Raw genomic sequence first — 15,312 nt, 5'->3', positions numbered from 1 at the left:
GGTTTTTTCCTTTTCTTTACAACTTTGTCTATGCACTCTGTCTGTGTTTGCTTTCCCGCCATGTGAGGACAGGCGGCGCCCTAAGGTCAAAAGTCACAGTAAAGGCACATCCGTTGGTTCGTTGCCAAGGTGATGCTGTCACTTCTGTCCCCTAAGGTGAAATGAAAACATCATGTGGGCATGACTGCTGTTCAGCAGTTTGTGTTGTCAGTGTGTGAAAGTGAACAGACCCAACATCAGCCTGTTGCTTTTTTTTTTTTCTCAGACCAGAAATGAGGTTTAGACTTGGTTCTCATGCTCTGCAGCTGAAAACTGAAGAGCAAATTGAAGATTATGTGATCAGTGGTATTTATTTTTTAATATCTTTTAACCTCTGTGTGTGGCTGTTGATCAGTCGTCAGTTAATTCAGATTTTCTGAGACTTGGTACATGTTTTTCTTTTCAATCTCTGCATTGTCAGCCTTTCGAGAAATACTCTTTAAACATTTAATACACTATTATGTTGCATGCTGTTTGAGGTTTAAACCTGGACAAAACTCAGTAACAAAATAAGGAGGTCTCTGACACCCTGGTTTAACAGAGGTTAGTTTTTATGATGTTTTAGAAAATGATCTAAAGCACTAATGTGGTCTGATACATGTTAAAATTTTAATTTTCAATGCCATTCACCTGATGCTCTAAATAATAGCAAGAGTCAAGTTGTTTCAAGTTCTGGCTATAAAGAATGATTTGAAGAAACTGCTTTGCTGAAATGAAATCTTTCAGCCCTGACTGAAAGGAGATGACATACATGTATGTTTCTCTTTCACAGTCACACTGGAATAGTCAGGTTTATTTCTCTGCTTTAGTGCTTTAAGGGTTCGTCTCTGTCGTGCATTACTGCTCGGCCTTTCAGGAAACAGGACACGAGGTAGAAAGTGCAATCGGGTTGGGGGGAGCAGTACTACCCAAACTTCCCCGACAGGATGTGGTCAGATCAGCCAGAGGACAGATGGACAGATCACAGGAGGAAGAGTTTGCGGAAGGAGTTTCAGACGTTTGTTAAAAAGCTGTCAGATTAAAGCCTGTAGGAGGAAAATGCAGCTTTATTGTGTCCTGAAACTCCTCAGCAGTGACCAAATATTGATCATTTCCTGTGGAGGAAGTCTAATAACTTTGATGTGATACAGTATATGATCAGTGTGTTTGTAAACAAACTTTTGTTTTTCAGTTAATTGTATAGAGCTTCAAAAAAGATAAATGTATTTTATGATTATTTTAGTGTGTCTGGAACTACTCTGAGATTGGAGTGAGTTAAATAATTAAATGTTGGTCAGAGACAACAGGTCAGCATGCATGAATCGGTGCGAAAACATTGTTTTATTACAATTCATATAAGTAATAAGTGTAATAAGTAATAACTGTTACAGGAGCTATGTGGTTATCAGAGCCAGAGCAGCAGAGTTACTTAAATGATTGGTTTTCTCTGCTGATGTGCAGGATCACCATGACATGCTGCTGGAGATCGAGAGAGACAAAGCCATCACTGACAAGGTCATCCTCATCCAGAAGGTGGTTCGAGGTTTCAAGGACAGGTCGGTCGGAAAACCTGTGTGACCACGTCAGATTTTAATACGATTCACAGAACAGTTGTATTTATTGATAATAATGTTTTGCCATATAATAATTGATATAATGATAATGATTTTTCTTTTGTCTCCTGCCATCAGGTCCAACTTCCTGAGGATGAGGAAGTCGGCCGTGTTCATCCAAAAAACATGGAGGGGATACCAGTGTCGGAAGAACTATGGAGCTGTGAGGAGCATCTCTGAGTTTTACACCCACATCACACACAGGCAGCAAACATGTTGAATGACAGAAAAGTGTTTTCAGGTCTTTTTCATATCAGCATGACTGTAAACCTTTCTTTTCTGTGTCTCTTCAGATGCGGGCAGGGTTCTCCCGCCTGCAGGCTCTGGTCCGTTCTAGGAAACTGTGCGCGTCGTATCATGTCGCCCGTCAGCGGATCACAAGATTCCAGGGTCACTGTCGAGGATACTTGGTGCGTCGGGCGTTCAGACATCGGCTGTGGGCCGTCATCACCATCCAGGCGTACACCAGAGGCATGATTGCTCGACGGCTTTACAAGAGGCTGAAGGGAGAGGTAGAAACTCCACTAAAAACAAATCTACTAATGTACACTTCAGTAATATATCATTTTACTTTTTGCTTCATTAAATTCATATGAACGATCAACATTTTACTCATAAAACCTCATCAGTTTATCAAATATAGTGAGTAGTGATATAATGAACCAAAACTATGACTTTGTCACTTTGATTTCACTTTGCCTATGTTAACACTAATTTAGCTCTGCAACTAATCACGTTCATTATGGATTTTTCTCAGAGTCATTTTCACGATTAATTGATTTGTTTTTCTGTACCAAAATTGTCCGTAAGTGTTTAACACGTTAACTCAGAATAATGTGATAGCAGAGCAAAGAACATTATATTTATAATTATTTTTATTATTTTTATTTAAGTGAAAAACGTTACTGATCGATTCATTGTTGCAGTTCTAGATTTATCCAAGAACAATTTTTCAGTGAATGTTCACTGTGAATCCACATTGTAAATTACAAGTAAACATGATTCAAGACACATAATCTGTTAATACACTTTTCATTTCAAACTTATCTTTTTATCTCTTTAATTTATACTTCTATAATTTGGAAAAATCCTAAAACGAATTCCCTCTTTCACCATTATTCTGTTTGTCCCTCCACTCAGCACTGATGTCACACTGTTGTATTGGAACTGAGATGTTAATGAGACAAACTGTGTTTGTAATTACCTGCTGCTGCTGTTGTTGTTGTTCTTTAATGGCCGACTTCTCCTTGTCTCCCCTCAGTACCGCAGGAGGCTGGAGGCTGAGAAGATGCGTCTGGCTGAAGAGACCAAACTGAGGAACCAGATGTCTGCGAAGAGAGCGAAGGCTGAGGCCGAACGCAAACACCAGGTGGAGTTCAACAAGATGCATTTAAAACCTTAGTTTGTTGAATTTAATTTGCCTGCTTTTACTCAAAGAGTGTGTTTACATGCACTCAAAAACTTAACATCATTCAGACTATTGCTTTACATGTTTTTTCTTGTCATGCTAAGCTGTGGGAATACTTTATTATTCAGTGGTGCTTCAGCACAGATTAGCAGAGGAAATATCACCATTAGAGTAGAGTAGGAGGGAAAGAGGATAGACGGTAAAAACATCTATCCAGCTGAGCAACCCAACAGAGTTTTCTTTTATTCTAAATCTAATGTGATGCTGTTTTATTTTCTAGGAGCGCCTGGCCCAGCTGGCCAAAGAAGACGCTGAGCGAGAGAAGAAGGAGAAGGAGGAGGCTCGTAAGAAGAAGGAGTTGGTGGAGCAAATGGAGAAGGCTCGCTTGGAGCCTGTCAATGACTCGGACATGGTGGACAAGATGTTCGGCTTCCTGGGCACAACAAGCTCTTTCCCGGGTCAGGAGGGACAAGCCCCCGCTGGCTTTGAGGTGAGCTAATATACAGTCTTATTTTTGTGCGATATAAAAACATTAGTTTGAGTCTACAGGTTTTCACCTGACTCTTCTGCAGGACCTGGAGCGAACACATCAGGAGATGGAAGTGGAGGATCTGGACGAGGCTCTTCCTCTGCCTGAAGACGATGATGAAGAGGATTTATCTGAGTACAAGTTCGCCAAGTTTGCTGCCACCTACTTCCAGGGCACCACCACGCACACCTACGTCCGACGCCCACTCAAACAGCCACTGCTCTTCCATGACGACGAGGGAGACCAGCTGGTATCTCACCTTTAATCGCTGCTCCTAAAACAGTTGCTTTGTCGATTTGTGTCGATTAAAACATGCAATTATATGAAATAAAAAGAAAATTATATTGAGTCAGTAAATGATTAATGTAAAATATTTATTGTTTTTACAAATGAAAACATTTAATATTTAATCACATGCTCTCTAAAACCTGTTTAAATTTAAATCCTTATAAACAGCTGTCAAATACCAATACATTCAGGCTTTGGTTCAATCATTTCTGTAAATAACTAATAATCTCTCCGTGTCCTGGCCCAGGCTGCTCTGGCGGTGTGGATCACAGTGCTGAGGTTCATGGGGGATCTGCCGGAGCCCAAGTACCACACGGCCATCAGCGACGGCAGCGAGAAAATCCCTGTCATGACCAAAATCTACGAGACACTGGGAAAGAAGACGTACAAGAGGGAGCTGCAGGCATTGCAGGGGGAGGGGGAGGTGAGGAGGAGATGGGTCATGGCCTTCAGTCATTACGTGTCTTTTTTGCTGTGAGCAGAAACATCTTGCAATTGGTCTCTTGATGAGATTTCTCTCATCTTCCTCTGTCCCCAGACGCCCCACGCCGACAGCCACAAGAAGAATAGTGTCCGACACAAACTGGTGTCTCTGACCCTGAAGAAGAAATCCAAGATCACTGAGGAGGTGAGAGACAGCGGGAAAATATAAAACCATACTTCTGATACTCAGCATCTCCAGCTGACATGATACTGATCCATATGGTCTGTATTTATATAACGCTTCTTAAGTCTTGATGACCACTCAGCATTTTACACCACAGCTGTTAGAAGCAAGTGTCTTGCTCAGGTTCGCATCGCCATTTAGACTAGAGGAACTGGTGATCAAACCCCCGACCTGCTCTATCACTAAACCACAGCCACTAGAAAAAATACATTGTGATGCTTCACAGGTCACCAAGCGCCTCAATGATGGCGAGTACGGTCTCCACGGTAACAGCATGTTGGAGGACAGGCCGACATCCAACCTGGAGAAACTTCACTTCATCATTGGCAATGGGATTCTGAGGCCAGCACTGAGGTGCACACACACACAGACATTTATGGTGATAATGATATAAGTTTAATAGTTAATCGTGTGTGTGTGTGTGTGTTAGGGATGAGATCTACTGTCAGATCTGTAAGCAGCTGAGTCAGAACCCGTCTAAGAGTTCTCACGCTCGTGGCTGGATCCTCATCTCTCTGTGCGTCGGCTGCTTTGCTCCATCAGACAAGTTTGTCAAGGTCGGATCACACTCAACATTTTCTAATATTTTTTTTTATTTTGAATAAATGGGAGGACAAATATTTTTTTCCACAGCTAAATTGATCATCAACATTTAAAAATGAGATGTTTACAACTGTAAAACCTGCAATCATATTTCACTTGTTAGTAACTTTCTGTGATGTTATCATCTTAATGTTTTTTGTTTAATTTGCTTGTGAAATTTAAATCTATTTACAAAAATAACTTGTACCGACAGTACCTGAGGAACTTCATCAGCAGCGGGCCACCGGGTTATGCTCCGTACTGTGAAGAGAGGCTGAGACGAACGTTTGTGAACGGAACAAGAACACAACCTCCATCCTGGCTGGAGCTGCAGGTACAAACACACGCATCTGACTTAGTAAAGAAAAGTTTGAATTGAATGAGGTTGTAATTAGCAGCAATTTTCAGCCTTTGTCTCGAATGCGTCACAAATCATCACATTGTGCAGCAGCCATCATTGTCATGATTATAATTTATATTTGAATTATCTTCTGCTATTTAGATGTGAACAACAACACACACAAAGGCTACATTTGCAAATAAACAATGAGTATTAAAGCATATTTTATACAAAAAGCTGAAACACAGTATATCGCAAGGGATTAAAAACTTGACATAAAAATTGAGATGCAATTTACAAGAACATCAGAAACATGGAGATGAAAAAGGCAAACAAAACACAAACAAAAGGCATTAATCAAATGACCATAAATTTAAGTTTTTTCATTCAAAGTAGTCGGCAACATTCAGATCTACTAGTGAATGTGGTCTGAAGAACAGCTGATGTGATGTTAGTGTTAGTAATGTTTGGCTTGACTGAGGGTATGGAATGATTTTAAAAACAACAAGAACTACCTCATCACTGATTCACATTTGTTTTCAATCTGAGATGAGATAAGATGAGACAATATAATATTTTGTTTGTCCCATGACGGGGTAATTTGCAATCCTTTGCTCAGGCTACAAAGTCGAAGAAACCGATCATGCTGCCGGTGACGTTCATGGACGGTACAACCAAAACTCTTCTGACCGACTCGGCCACCACAGCCAAGGAGCTGTGCAGTGCTCTGTCCGACAAAATCAACCTGCAAGACCGCTTTGGCTTCTCCCTCTACATCGCACTGTTTGACAAGGTGGGAAATATAATTAAATATTATTTTCATCTTTCTCTGAACTCGCCCTTAATTAAAATACACATGTGTAGGAGCAGGATTTTGTGACATCACAACAAGTCTTCACAGGAGTGTGTCGAGGAGGAGACATTAAAATCTGAGTCCAGGTTTTACAAGTTGGATTATTGTTCATGGTAATGAAAGCATCGTCTTCCTGCAGGTCTCCTCTTTAGGCAGCGGGAATGACCATGTGATGGATGCCGTGTCGCAGTGCGAGCAGTATGCAAAGGAGCAGGGAGCACAGGAGAGGAACGCCCCCTGGAGGCTCTTCTTCAGGAAGGAGATCTTCACGCCCTGGCATTGTCCCTCCGATGACCTGGTCGCCACCAACCTAATCTATCAACAAATCGTCAGGGGCGTCAAGTTTGGAGAGTATCGCTGCGACAGGGTGATGACATTCAACCTCGCTCTGCTATTTATAGGACATCACTCTCATCATACTAACTGTGTTGTAAGGTTCATACTTACAACTAAGTTAGTATGATGAGAGTGATGTCCTAATCCTGGAAAACAAACAAATATTACAACCTCATACCAACTGATTGCTCTGCGTGTGTGTCCTCAGGATGACCTGTCAGAGCTGGCCTCTCAGCAGTATTACATTGACTACGGTTCAGAGATTCTTCTGGAGCGTCTGCTCAGCCTCATCCCCTCTTACATCCCAGACAGAGAGATCAACCCTTCCAAAACGGTGGAAAAATGGGCTCATTTCATCATGGCTGCTCACAAGAAGGTGCTCTACAGCGTTTATCCACATTCTCCCTGCATTTATGTCTACACAGGAGTCTGTGTAGCCAGGATTACAGGGAATTCTCATTTAAACAACAGAATAAATATGACTAAAGTGATTATCTGGCAACCAACATGCATCACTCATCTAAATAGAATCCATCATTAACACTAATACAATCATTTCACATTATTTTAGTATTACGTTTACTCTTTGTCACTCTTTGTCACCCCACCGTGTCTCCTTAGGGAATCTACACTCAGAACAGGTTTGACCCTCAGAAGGTGAAGGAGGAAGTGGTGGACTTCGCTCGACACAAGTGGCCACTGCTCTTCTCTCGTTTCTACGAAGCCTTTAAGTTCTCAGGTGACCATCGCGTCTGCCACGGCCTATCTGACACCTTCACATGTGACTCACTGTTCAATCATCCAAAAAAGATTATTACTCTTTAAAGCTGCTGCTCAAACTTTATGTTGTACCAGAAATTACCCAAAGTCCATATTCAAAGCATTTTTAAGTGTAATGAAGATTGGTTAACATTATCAGTTGATGTTTTAACTTATGATATTAAATTAAATGTATTTTTAGTTGTAGAGTCATTGAAAAATTTTCTGTGAATTCTGCTGTCTTCTCTCAGGTCCCAGTTTGCCTAAAAACGACTTGATCGTGGCTGTTAACTGGACTGGTGTTTATTTTGTGGACGAGCAGGAGCAGGTCCTCTTAGAGCTCTCTTTCCCAGAAATCACTGCAGTTTCCAGCAGTAGGTGAGGCATGCTGGGTGTTGTAGTACTTTACAGACGAGAGACATCCAAGTGTTTGGATAGTTAGATCAAACAGTGAAGTTTAAAGTTTAATTTCCCTCTGATGGTCAACTTTGTATTCTTTTTATGACACCTTAATGTAATGTTTTTTCTAAATGCTCCTTTTTTTACATTGTTTTGTAATAACTTTAGTTTGTTCTGCAGGGCAAAAATGAATCAGCCTATTTTTGTCATATTTTTTGTTTCTCAGAGGAGGAAAGCTGCAGGGTCAGAGTTTCACTTTGGCAACCATCAAAGGAGACGAGTACACATTCACCTCCAACAATGCAGAAGACATCCGTGACCTGGTTGTGACTTTCCTGGAGGGACTGAGGAAGAGGTCCAAGTTTGTGGTTGCACTACAAGACAACCCCAACCCAAGTATATCCTCAAAGTTTCATACACACTGCTTCATGAAAATATTAAGGGAACTCCTACATAAACCACACAGAAAATCTTAACTTTATTAATTTAAATTTTAATTTAACAGCTGTGTTAAAAAAAAAGTGGAAAGAAATAGACCCTGTTAAAAATCAAAGATGATGAAATTTTCTGTTAGTTTTTTTTGATTAGTGTATATAATTGGTATCATTGTTGTGTCCATCAGCTTCTCTAAATATTTATTTTAGTATCACTTTAAGTAAAACTGCAAACGTGAAGTTTAGACAAATAATTATTTATTTATTTATTTTTACTGATTAATTTAATAATTGTGGCACTTGTAGGAATCGTCTTTACTTGTTGGCTTCATCGTCATTTTAACTCGGAGTAGAAAAGGAATTTGTCTTTTTTTGTTTTGTTGTACTTTGTTGTTGAACTTTGGTCCCTAAAGATTCTTAGAGAACAAATTACAGTATCGATCTCACCTAAGAATAAACGTTGCCGTTTTTTTTTGCCACAGCTGGGGAGGAGTCAACGTTCCTGAGCTTCCTGAAAGGCGACCTGATCCTGTTGGACCAGGACACTGGCGAGCAGGTTCTTAACTCTGGTTGGGCACATGGTGTCAACGAACGTACAAATCAAAGAGGAGATTTTCCAGCTGACTGTGTGTATGTCCTGCCTTCCATGACTCGACCTCAGCCGGAAATAGTGGTGAGCGGAAAAATATAAAATCGAAGGCTACGTTCATGTCTGATTCTTTTAGACTCAGATCTGATTTTTTTTTTTTCGGGGTTGTGAGGACAATCATAAAATAGATGAAATCAGATTTGTGTCACTTCAGTATGTGGTTCTAGATCAGATATGTTTGTGATACATGATGACCTTGTGACATGTGCTGGTCTTATTAGAATTCATGCAGGTATTTAGTGGAGTCACAAATATAACAATTTCTGTTGTTGGTGACACAATCGGATGCAAGATAATTGTAGTTATCTGGCAAAAACGTTTTTATCTTTAGGAAGATTAATGTTTTTAATTCAACAATTCAGTAAACTCTTTTTTCTACCTTTTTTCCAAAGGTGATATAGTCTAGTGTTGTGTAATCTGGTGCAATCCCTCATTTCAGGCGCTAGTAACCATGACACCGGACCAGCGGCAGCAGTCAGTTCGTGTTTCGCAGCTCGTCATGCCAGAGACTGACGGCAAAATAAAACCCTACACACTGGAGGAGTTCTCTTACGACTACTTCCGGTACAGACGTTAAGACACACACACAAAAAACACAACTGGACATAAACAATAAACACTTGTGTGTTCATATCTTTACAAACAAAAGCACAACATTGACAGGTACGCTCCTAAAAGCATAGTGATGTAGCAGTTCAGTCTGAAACATACAGGATTTTTCCTTCATCACCAGTGTGCCATTATTAACACAGAGAAACACACATGTTCAGGTGTTGGTCAACAATGTTAACCATCAACAGCCTCAAACTAGCGTTTCTTCCAGGCCGCCTCCCAAACACACTCTGAGCAGAGTGATGGTCACTAAGAATCGTGGGAAGGACAAAATGTGGACCTGCACCAGAGAGCCGCTCAAACAGCCACTGCTGAAGAAGGTGGTGAACCATGAGGAGCTGGCTCAGGATGCCTGCATGGCCTTCATAGATATCCTTCAAACTGTACAGTCTCTCTGAAATGTGTTTTTTTCTCATCTGGATTTACTTGACTCAGTATCGTCCCTGAATATCTTTATCTGTATATATTCTGTAAATGTTAAGTTTAAGTCAGAATTAGTAAAGACAGTACTAATACAAAAAGAACAACTTGTAATAATATAGTAAAAATACTAAAACCTTAGGTTTTAAATTAAAGTGACTTATCCAAGGGAAAGGGGAAGGGAAAGCATCTTTATTGTCATTATACAACCGGTATTGCACAACGAAATGTCGAGGTCAGATGGAAGGTTGATCAGAGTCGCTGCGACTGAGCGCACCGCCACAAGGGACCAACCTGACCGAATGCGACTAATATTCTAACATGTTTTGATTCAATGAGTTTCATACATATTTATTTTAAACAAATCTGCTTTTCTGTAAATTGAGGATTATCTTGACTTATTGGCAACACACATTTTCATTACACAGTTTGGCAAAACCAATCCAGATTTTCATCCACATTGTGTTGTTCCTTGACATTTGTCCCACCTATGATGAAGTATATGGGTGACTATCCATCCAAGCGGACGCGCTCGGTCAATGAGTTAACGGACCAGATCTTTGAAGGAGCGCTGAAGGCCGAACCTCTGAAAGATGAGATCTACTGTCAGATCATCAAACAGCTCACTGACAACCACGTCAAGTGAGTGTCGGAATGCAGTCGAAATGAAACGCCATGATATCCCGACGCAACACTCGCACACCAGGACTTTGATTGATTACTAAGAATTTACTAAAACAAGATTCACAAAAATATATGTGTGAACACAAGTTTTAATTTAAGCAGTATTGTTGCATTTTGTGTAAAACTATATGATGTCTTAACAAAGTTTTTTGTGCTGGTGCAGGTACAGTGAGGAGAAAGGCTGGGAGCTGCTGTGGTTGTGTTCTGGTCTGTTTCCTCCCAGTAACGTGTTGCTGCCCCACATTCAGCGTTTCCTCCAGTCCAAGAGGCACCACCCACTCTCTGCAGACTGTATGCAGAGGCTGCACAAAGCTTTGCGGTAAAACTTATTATATTGATTTATAACTGTATATATACTTTTAACTAGATACAGTTTAAAGATACAGTAGGTAGAGTGGGTAGAAGGTCCTTGAATCTCTTCTGCAGATTAAAAACTAAAGTTTTGGAGTGAAGTCATCCCACCCACATATTCTTCATACTTCATAGATTATTAGAGTCAATCTCTACATCTCTGAATTGACACACATTTGATTGCATTAATTGTCTGACTCTTCTTTACCCTTTTTTCTTTTTTTGAGGTTTCTTGTATGTGCAGCTGCTAAGTAGAGTAGCCAATAGGAAGCGCCCTCTCTTTCCCTCTGAACTTCCCTGTGATTGGTCAAAGTCTCCTGCTATGCATCAGATCATTTACATTAGTGTGGAGGGGCTAAATTGGATTTAATTTATTATCAAATAAATGTGGATTTTTGAAGCTTTGAAAAGTTAACACTTGAGTCCATTGTCTGTTTTTAAATCCCTCCTTAAAACCCACCTTTTCTCTTTGGCCTTTGACACTTAGTGAGACGTTGATTTTTATTTATTTTACTTATTTTAATTTGAATATAATTTATTGTTTTTTATTGTATGGCTGCTATTTCTTATTGTGTTTTTTATGATTTTTGATTTATTATTATTTCTTTATTTATTCATATCTAATTTTGAACCTTTTACTTATTATGCCTTTTATTTATTCTGTACAGACCTTTGGTCCACTGTGGTTTGTTTAAAGTGGTTAACAAATAAAGTTGGATTGGATTGTCAGAGAGAAGAGCATGATACACCTTTTAAACACCACATCTAAGTGTCTTTTTGTCCATGTTATGTTTGCAGTAATGGATCCAGGAAGTATCCTCCTCATTTGGTGGAAGTGGAGGCCATCCAACATAAGACTACACAGATCTTCCATAAAGTCTATTTCCCCGATGACACAGATGAGGTACGAGTATGGCACATTGATACCATGAACAGAGAATATCAGTGTTTTTATTGAGTTAATTGTGTGAAATCTGCAGGCGTTTGAGGTGGAGTCCAGCACCAAAGCAAAGGATTTCTGCCTGAACATTTCGACCCGGCTGCTGCTCAAATCTCCTGAAGGCTTCAGCCTCTTTGTAAAGATCTCAGACAAGGTCAGAAGTCAAAGATTATTTGTCACAAGTTAAATATGACAGAACCCCTCAAGTAATTCAGGTTTTGTTTCTTTCACATAATTAAACTCTGAGTGTGTGTGTGTGTAGGTGATCAGTGTGCCAGAGGGAGATTTCTTTTTTGACTTTGTCAGACATTTGACAGACTGGATCAAGAAATCACGTCCAGCAAAAGACGGTTAGTAACAGTATCTGTTATAAGTTAAAACACTGCTGAGAATGGCGTTCACTCCATATACATCACATTTTCCACGGCAGGAGGGTTTATTATGACACAATACAGAGGAAAAGTACCTGTGTCCTTACCGGCATTTTATCACACAGACTAAACAACCACCACAAGGAAACCTAAAATGTTATGTCACCTGTTTGTCGTATCAAGTTCAACCTGTTATCAGTTATGTTTTTACATTCTTTGTCAGTAGCTGCCTATTTTTTTTCTACTTATTTAAACAAAGACATAAATTGAGTTACACTGTAGTTACACTGTACTATTAAAGCCAGTTTTGACTGGATTTTGAGCAGGAATTTCAGCTTTGTCGTGCAGTTCAGAGGAAGATTGAGGATGGATCATCTCTGCCAAATGGCCATTAGATGGTGGGATGCATTTGATATGTCAGAACTTGAAGGCTGTGGGTTTGATTCCCACCTCCACCACTCTACATGCTGATATGTCATTGGGCAAGCTTAATTAACCCCTCTTTCCTTGCTCCCAGGTATTGTTCCCTCTCTGACCTATCAGGTGTTCTTCATGAAGAAGTTGTGGACAAGTACAGTTCCAGGGAAGGACTCCTTTGCCGACTCCATCTTCCACTACTACCAGGTAAGTCGAGTTGTATTCACACTGAAGAACTGCTATTTCTCTCTATATTTGCCAATTTTGAAATGATTTACCCTTGTGTAATTCACAACTTCCTTTAATCAGGAACTTCCTAAATACCTGCGCGGTTACCACAAATGTTCACGAGAAGAGGTTTTCCAGCTTGCGGCGCTCATCTACCGTGTCAAGTTTGAAGATGACAAGTCCCACTTTCCTTCAATTCCGAAGATGCTTCGGGAGCTGGTTCCCCAGGACCTCATTCGTCAGATGTCGCCAGATGACTGGAAAAGGGTAAATCTACAAAAACAATATTATTAATTAAAGGAACACTTTACCGATTTGGATTTTGCTTTGTATTACTAGAATAGGGGTAGTATTTTTGAATAATTGTGCTTGGTCCGATCCTTGGTCCAAGAAACTGCAGCGCTAATTCTGCACTTTTTAGACCCATTCACAGGGGGACGGGACCTCATTCCCAGAATGTAAACAATGTCCGCCATCTTTGCTAACAGTTAATCAGGACCAGGTGTCACTGGTTGGCATGTAATAAAGAAAAGAATGAAGATGTGTCTCAACTCAGGGGAAACTAAGGTTGGGAAGCACAATTGTTCAAAAATACTACCCCTATTCTAGTAATACAAAGCTAAATGCAAATCAGTGAAGTATTCCTTTAAGGTTATAATGTATGTTGACTTGTTTTCTTGTACTCCAGAGTCAATGTGGAGTAATTTGTATTTTCTAAATTTAGTTTAAAAATGTTTTCATACTTATAAATACATACTTAAAAATAAAAGAAATTGTTGCTCGAGGTGAACAACAAAAATCAAATGAGTTTTTACCTACAGCATGGCAAAGCTAGAAAAGTAAATCTGTTTGTGTGTTACAGTCTGTGGTGGCATACTTCAATAAACAGGCTGGTAAATCAAGGGAAGAGGCCAAGCTAATGTTCCTGAAGATCATTTACAAATGGCCGACCTTTGGCTCCGCCTTCTTTGAGGTCAAGGTAAACACACCTGAGCGTGTCACTTCCTGTCTGCAGCCCACATTTGTTTTATTTTTTTTAACCATCATTTCATTTCCTTTTTTTTTCATCTTATTTAGCATATTATGGGTATTTTTTTCCAGCAAAACCTAATAATTAAAATACATTTCTTTGTTGTCTCCTGACACAGAAATATTATCATGATAGATGATCAGTGATGTTGTTGGATCGTCTAAATATTAAATGTCTCTTGTCTTTAGCAAACCACAGAACCCAACTACCCAGAGATCCTGCTGATCGCCATCAATAAACATGGAGTCAGTCTCATTGATCCAAAGACGAAGGTTTGTGTTTTATTGTCAGATATTCTGATGTTTAAATCGGTTATTTCCTTAGACTTATGGCATTAATGGAATTAAATTTTCCCCCTGAAATCTTAATTTAATTTCTTCACTTGTTTTTTACCTGCAGTAACCTGAGAATGCCATCATTGGCATTGTGCTATGTTATGTCCCAGCACATACACTAACATTTTGAACAAGTCAATCAGAGACATACTAAACTATGATTTATTTGTCACATTTTGGACGACATACGAAACTATGACTTTTTTGTCACATTTTGGACGACATACTAAATTATGACTTTTTTGTCAGATTTTGGACGACATACTAAACAAGGAAACCAGAGATGGCAGACTTCACCCCATTCACACAACCGCCCTCTGTCATTCTCTGTCTTTCTCTGTGGTGCAGAGATATAATGCTTGACTTCCCATCAGAAGGTTGTGTGATTGAATCCTGTCAGTGTTGCAATTGCTGTTGCTCATACTGCAAGCATCTGTGGCAGCAGACAGACAGAGCCACCACAAACAAAACTTAATGTAAATATGACTTTATTGGTGCGATTTTAAACAACACACTAATCTATGACTTTTTTGTCACATTTTGGACGACATACTAAACTATGACTTTTTTGTCACATTTTGGACGACATACTAACCTATGGCTTTTTGTCACATTTTGGACGACATACTAAACTATGATTTTTGGCACATTTTGGACGCCATACAAACCTATGACTTTTTTGTCAAAATTTGGACGACATACTAAACTATGATTTTTTTGTCACAATTTGGACGACATACTAAATTATGACTATTTGGTCAAATTTTGGACGACATACTAAACTATGACTTTTTTGTCACATTTTGGACGACATAATAAAATATAACTTTTTGGTGCGATTTTGGACGCAAATGTGACTTTTTGTCACATTTTGTACAACATACTAAACTATGTCTTATTTTCAAAATTTTGAAGATCTACTGAACTATGACTTTTTGGTGCAATTTTGGACAACATACTAAAGTATGACTTTTTTGTCACAATTTGGACAACATACTAACCTAAAGCTTTTTTGTCACATTTTGGACGACATAGTAAACTATGACTTT

General features: G+C 39.5%; 1 protein-coding gene across 1 annotated transcript in view; it reads left to right on the top strand.

Moving 5' to 3' along the window:
• Positions 1-14,200, top strand: part of myo7aa (myosin VIIAa) — a gene marked incomplete at its 3' end in the record, with an annotated part of 34,638 nt that extends 20,438 nt beyond the window's left edge. Inside the window, exons 20-48 of the mRNA XM_044017366.1 lie at positions 1,480-1,574; positions 1,710-1,794; positions 1,925-2,143; positions 2,893-3,000; positions 3,320-3,529; positions 3,612-3,818; positions 4,104-4,280; positions 4,395-4,484; positions 4,750-4,877; positions 4,954-5,080; positions 5,320-5,439; positions 6,065-6,238; positions 6,438-6,665; positions 6,843-7,010; positions 7,256-7,373; positions 7,645-7,771; positions 8,019-8,188; positions 8,709-8,899; positions 9,315-9,439; positions 9,699-9,856; positions 10,396-10,549; positions 10,755-10,910; positions 11,741-11,846; positions 11,923-12,036; positions 12,145-12,232; positions 12,771-12,877; positions 12,980-13,165; positions 13,761-13,877; positions 14,117-14,200. Of these exons, the coding sequence (XP_043873301.1) occupies positions 1,480-1,574; positions 1,710-1,794; positions 1,925-2,143; positions 2,893-3,000; positions 3,320-3,529; positions 3,612-3,818; positions 4,104-4,280; positions 4,395-4,484; positions 4,750-4,877; positions 4,954-5,080; positions 5,320-5,439; positions 6,065-6,238; positions 6,438-6,665; positions 6,843-7,010; positions 7,256-7,373; positions 7,645-7,771; positions 8,019-8,188; positions 8,709-8,899; positions 9,315-9,439; positions 9,699-9,856; positions 10,396-10,549; positions 10,755-10,910; positions 11,741-11,846; positions 11,923-12,036; positions 12,145-12,232; positions 12,771-12,877; positions 12,980-13,165; positions 13,761-13,877; positions 14,117-14,200 (4,137 nt within the window). The remainder of the gene's footprint in view (positions 1-1,479; positions 1,575-1,709; positions 1,795-1,924; positions 2,144-2,892; positions 3,001-3,319; positions 3,530-3,611; positions 3,819-4,103; positions 4,281-4,394; positions 4,485-4,749; positions 4,878-4,953; positions 5,081-5,319; positions 5,440-6,064; positions 6,239-6,437; positions 6,666-6,842; positions 7,011-7,255; positions 7,374-7,644; positions 7,772-8,018; positions 8,189-8,708; positions 8,900-9,314; positions 9,440-9,698; positions 9,857-10,395; positions 10,550-10,754; positions 10,911-11,740; positions 11,847-11,922; positions 12,037-12,144; positions 12,233-12,770; positions 12,878-12,979; positions 13,166-13,760; positions 13,878-14,116) is intronic.
• Positions 14,201-15,312: the final 1,112 nt, after the last annotated feature.

Source organism: Solea senegalensis, unplaced genomic scaffold, assembly GCF_019176455.1.
Source record: "Solea senegalensis isolate Sse05_10M unplaced genomic scaffold, IFAPA_SoseM_1 scf7180000015318, whole genome shotgun sequence".
Classification (NCBI taxonomy): Eukaryota; Metazoa; Chordata; class Actinopteri; order Pleuronectiformes; family Soleidae; genus Solea; species Solea senegalensis.
This window is presented reverse-complemented; position numbering and strand designations above follow the sequence as displayed.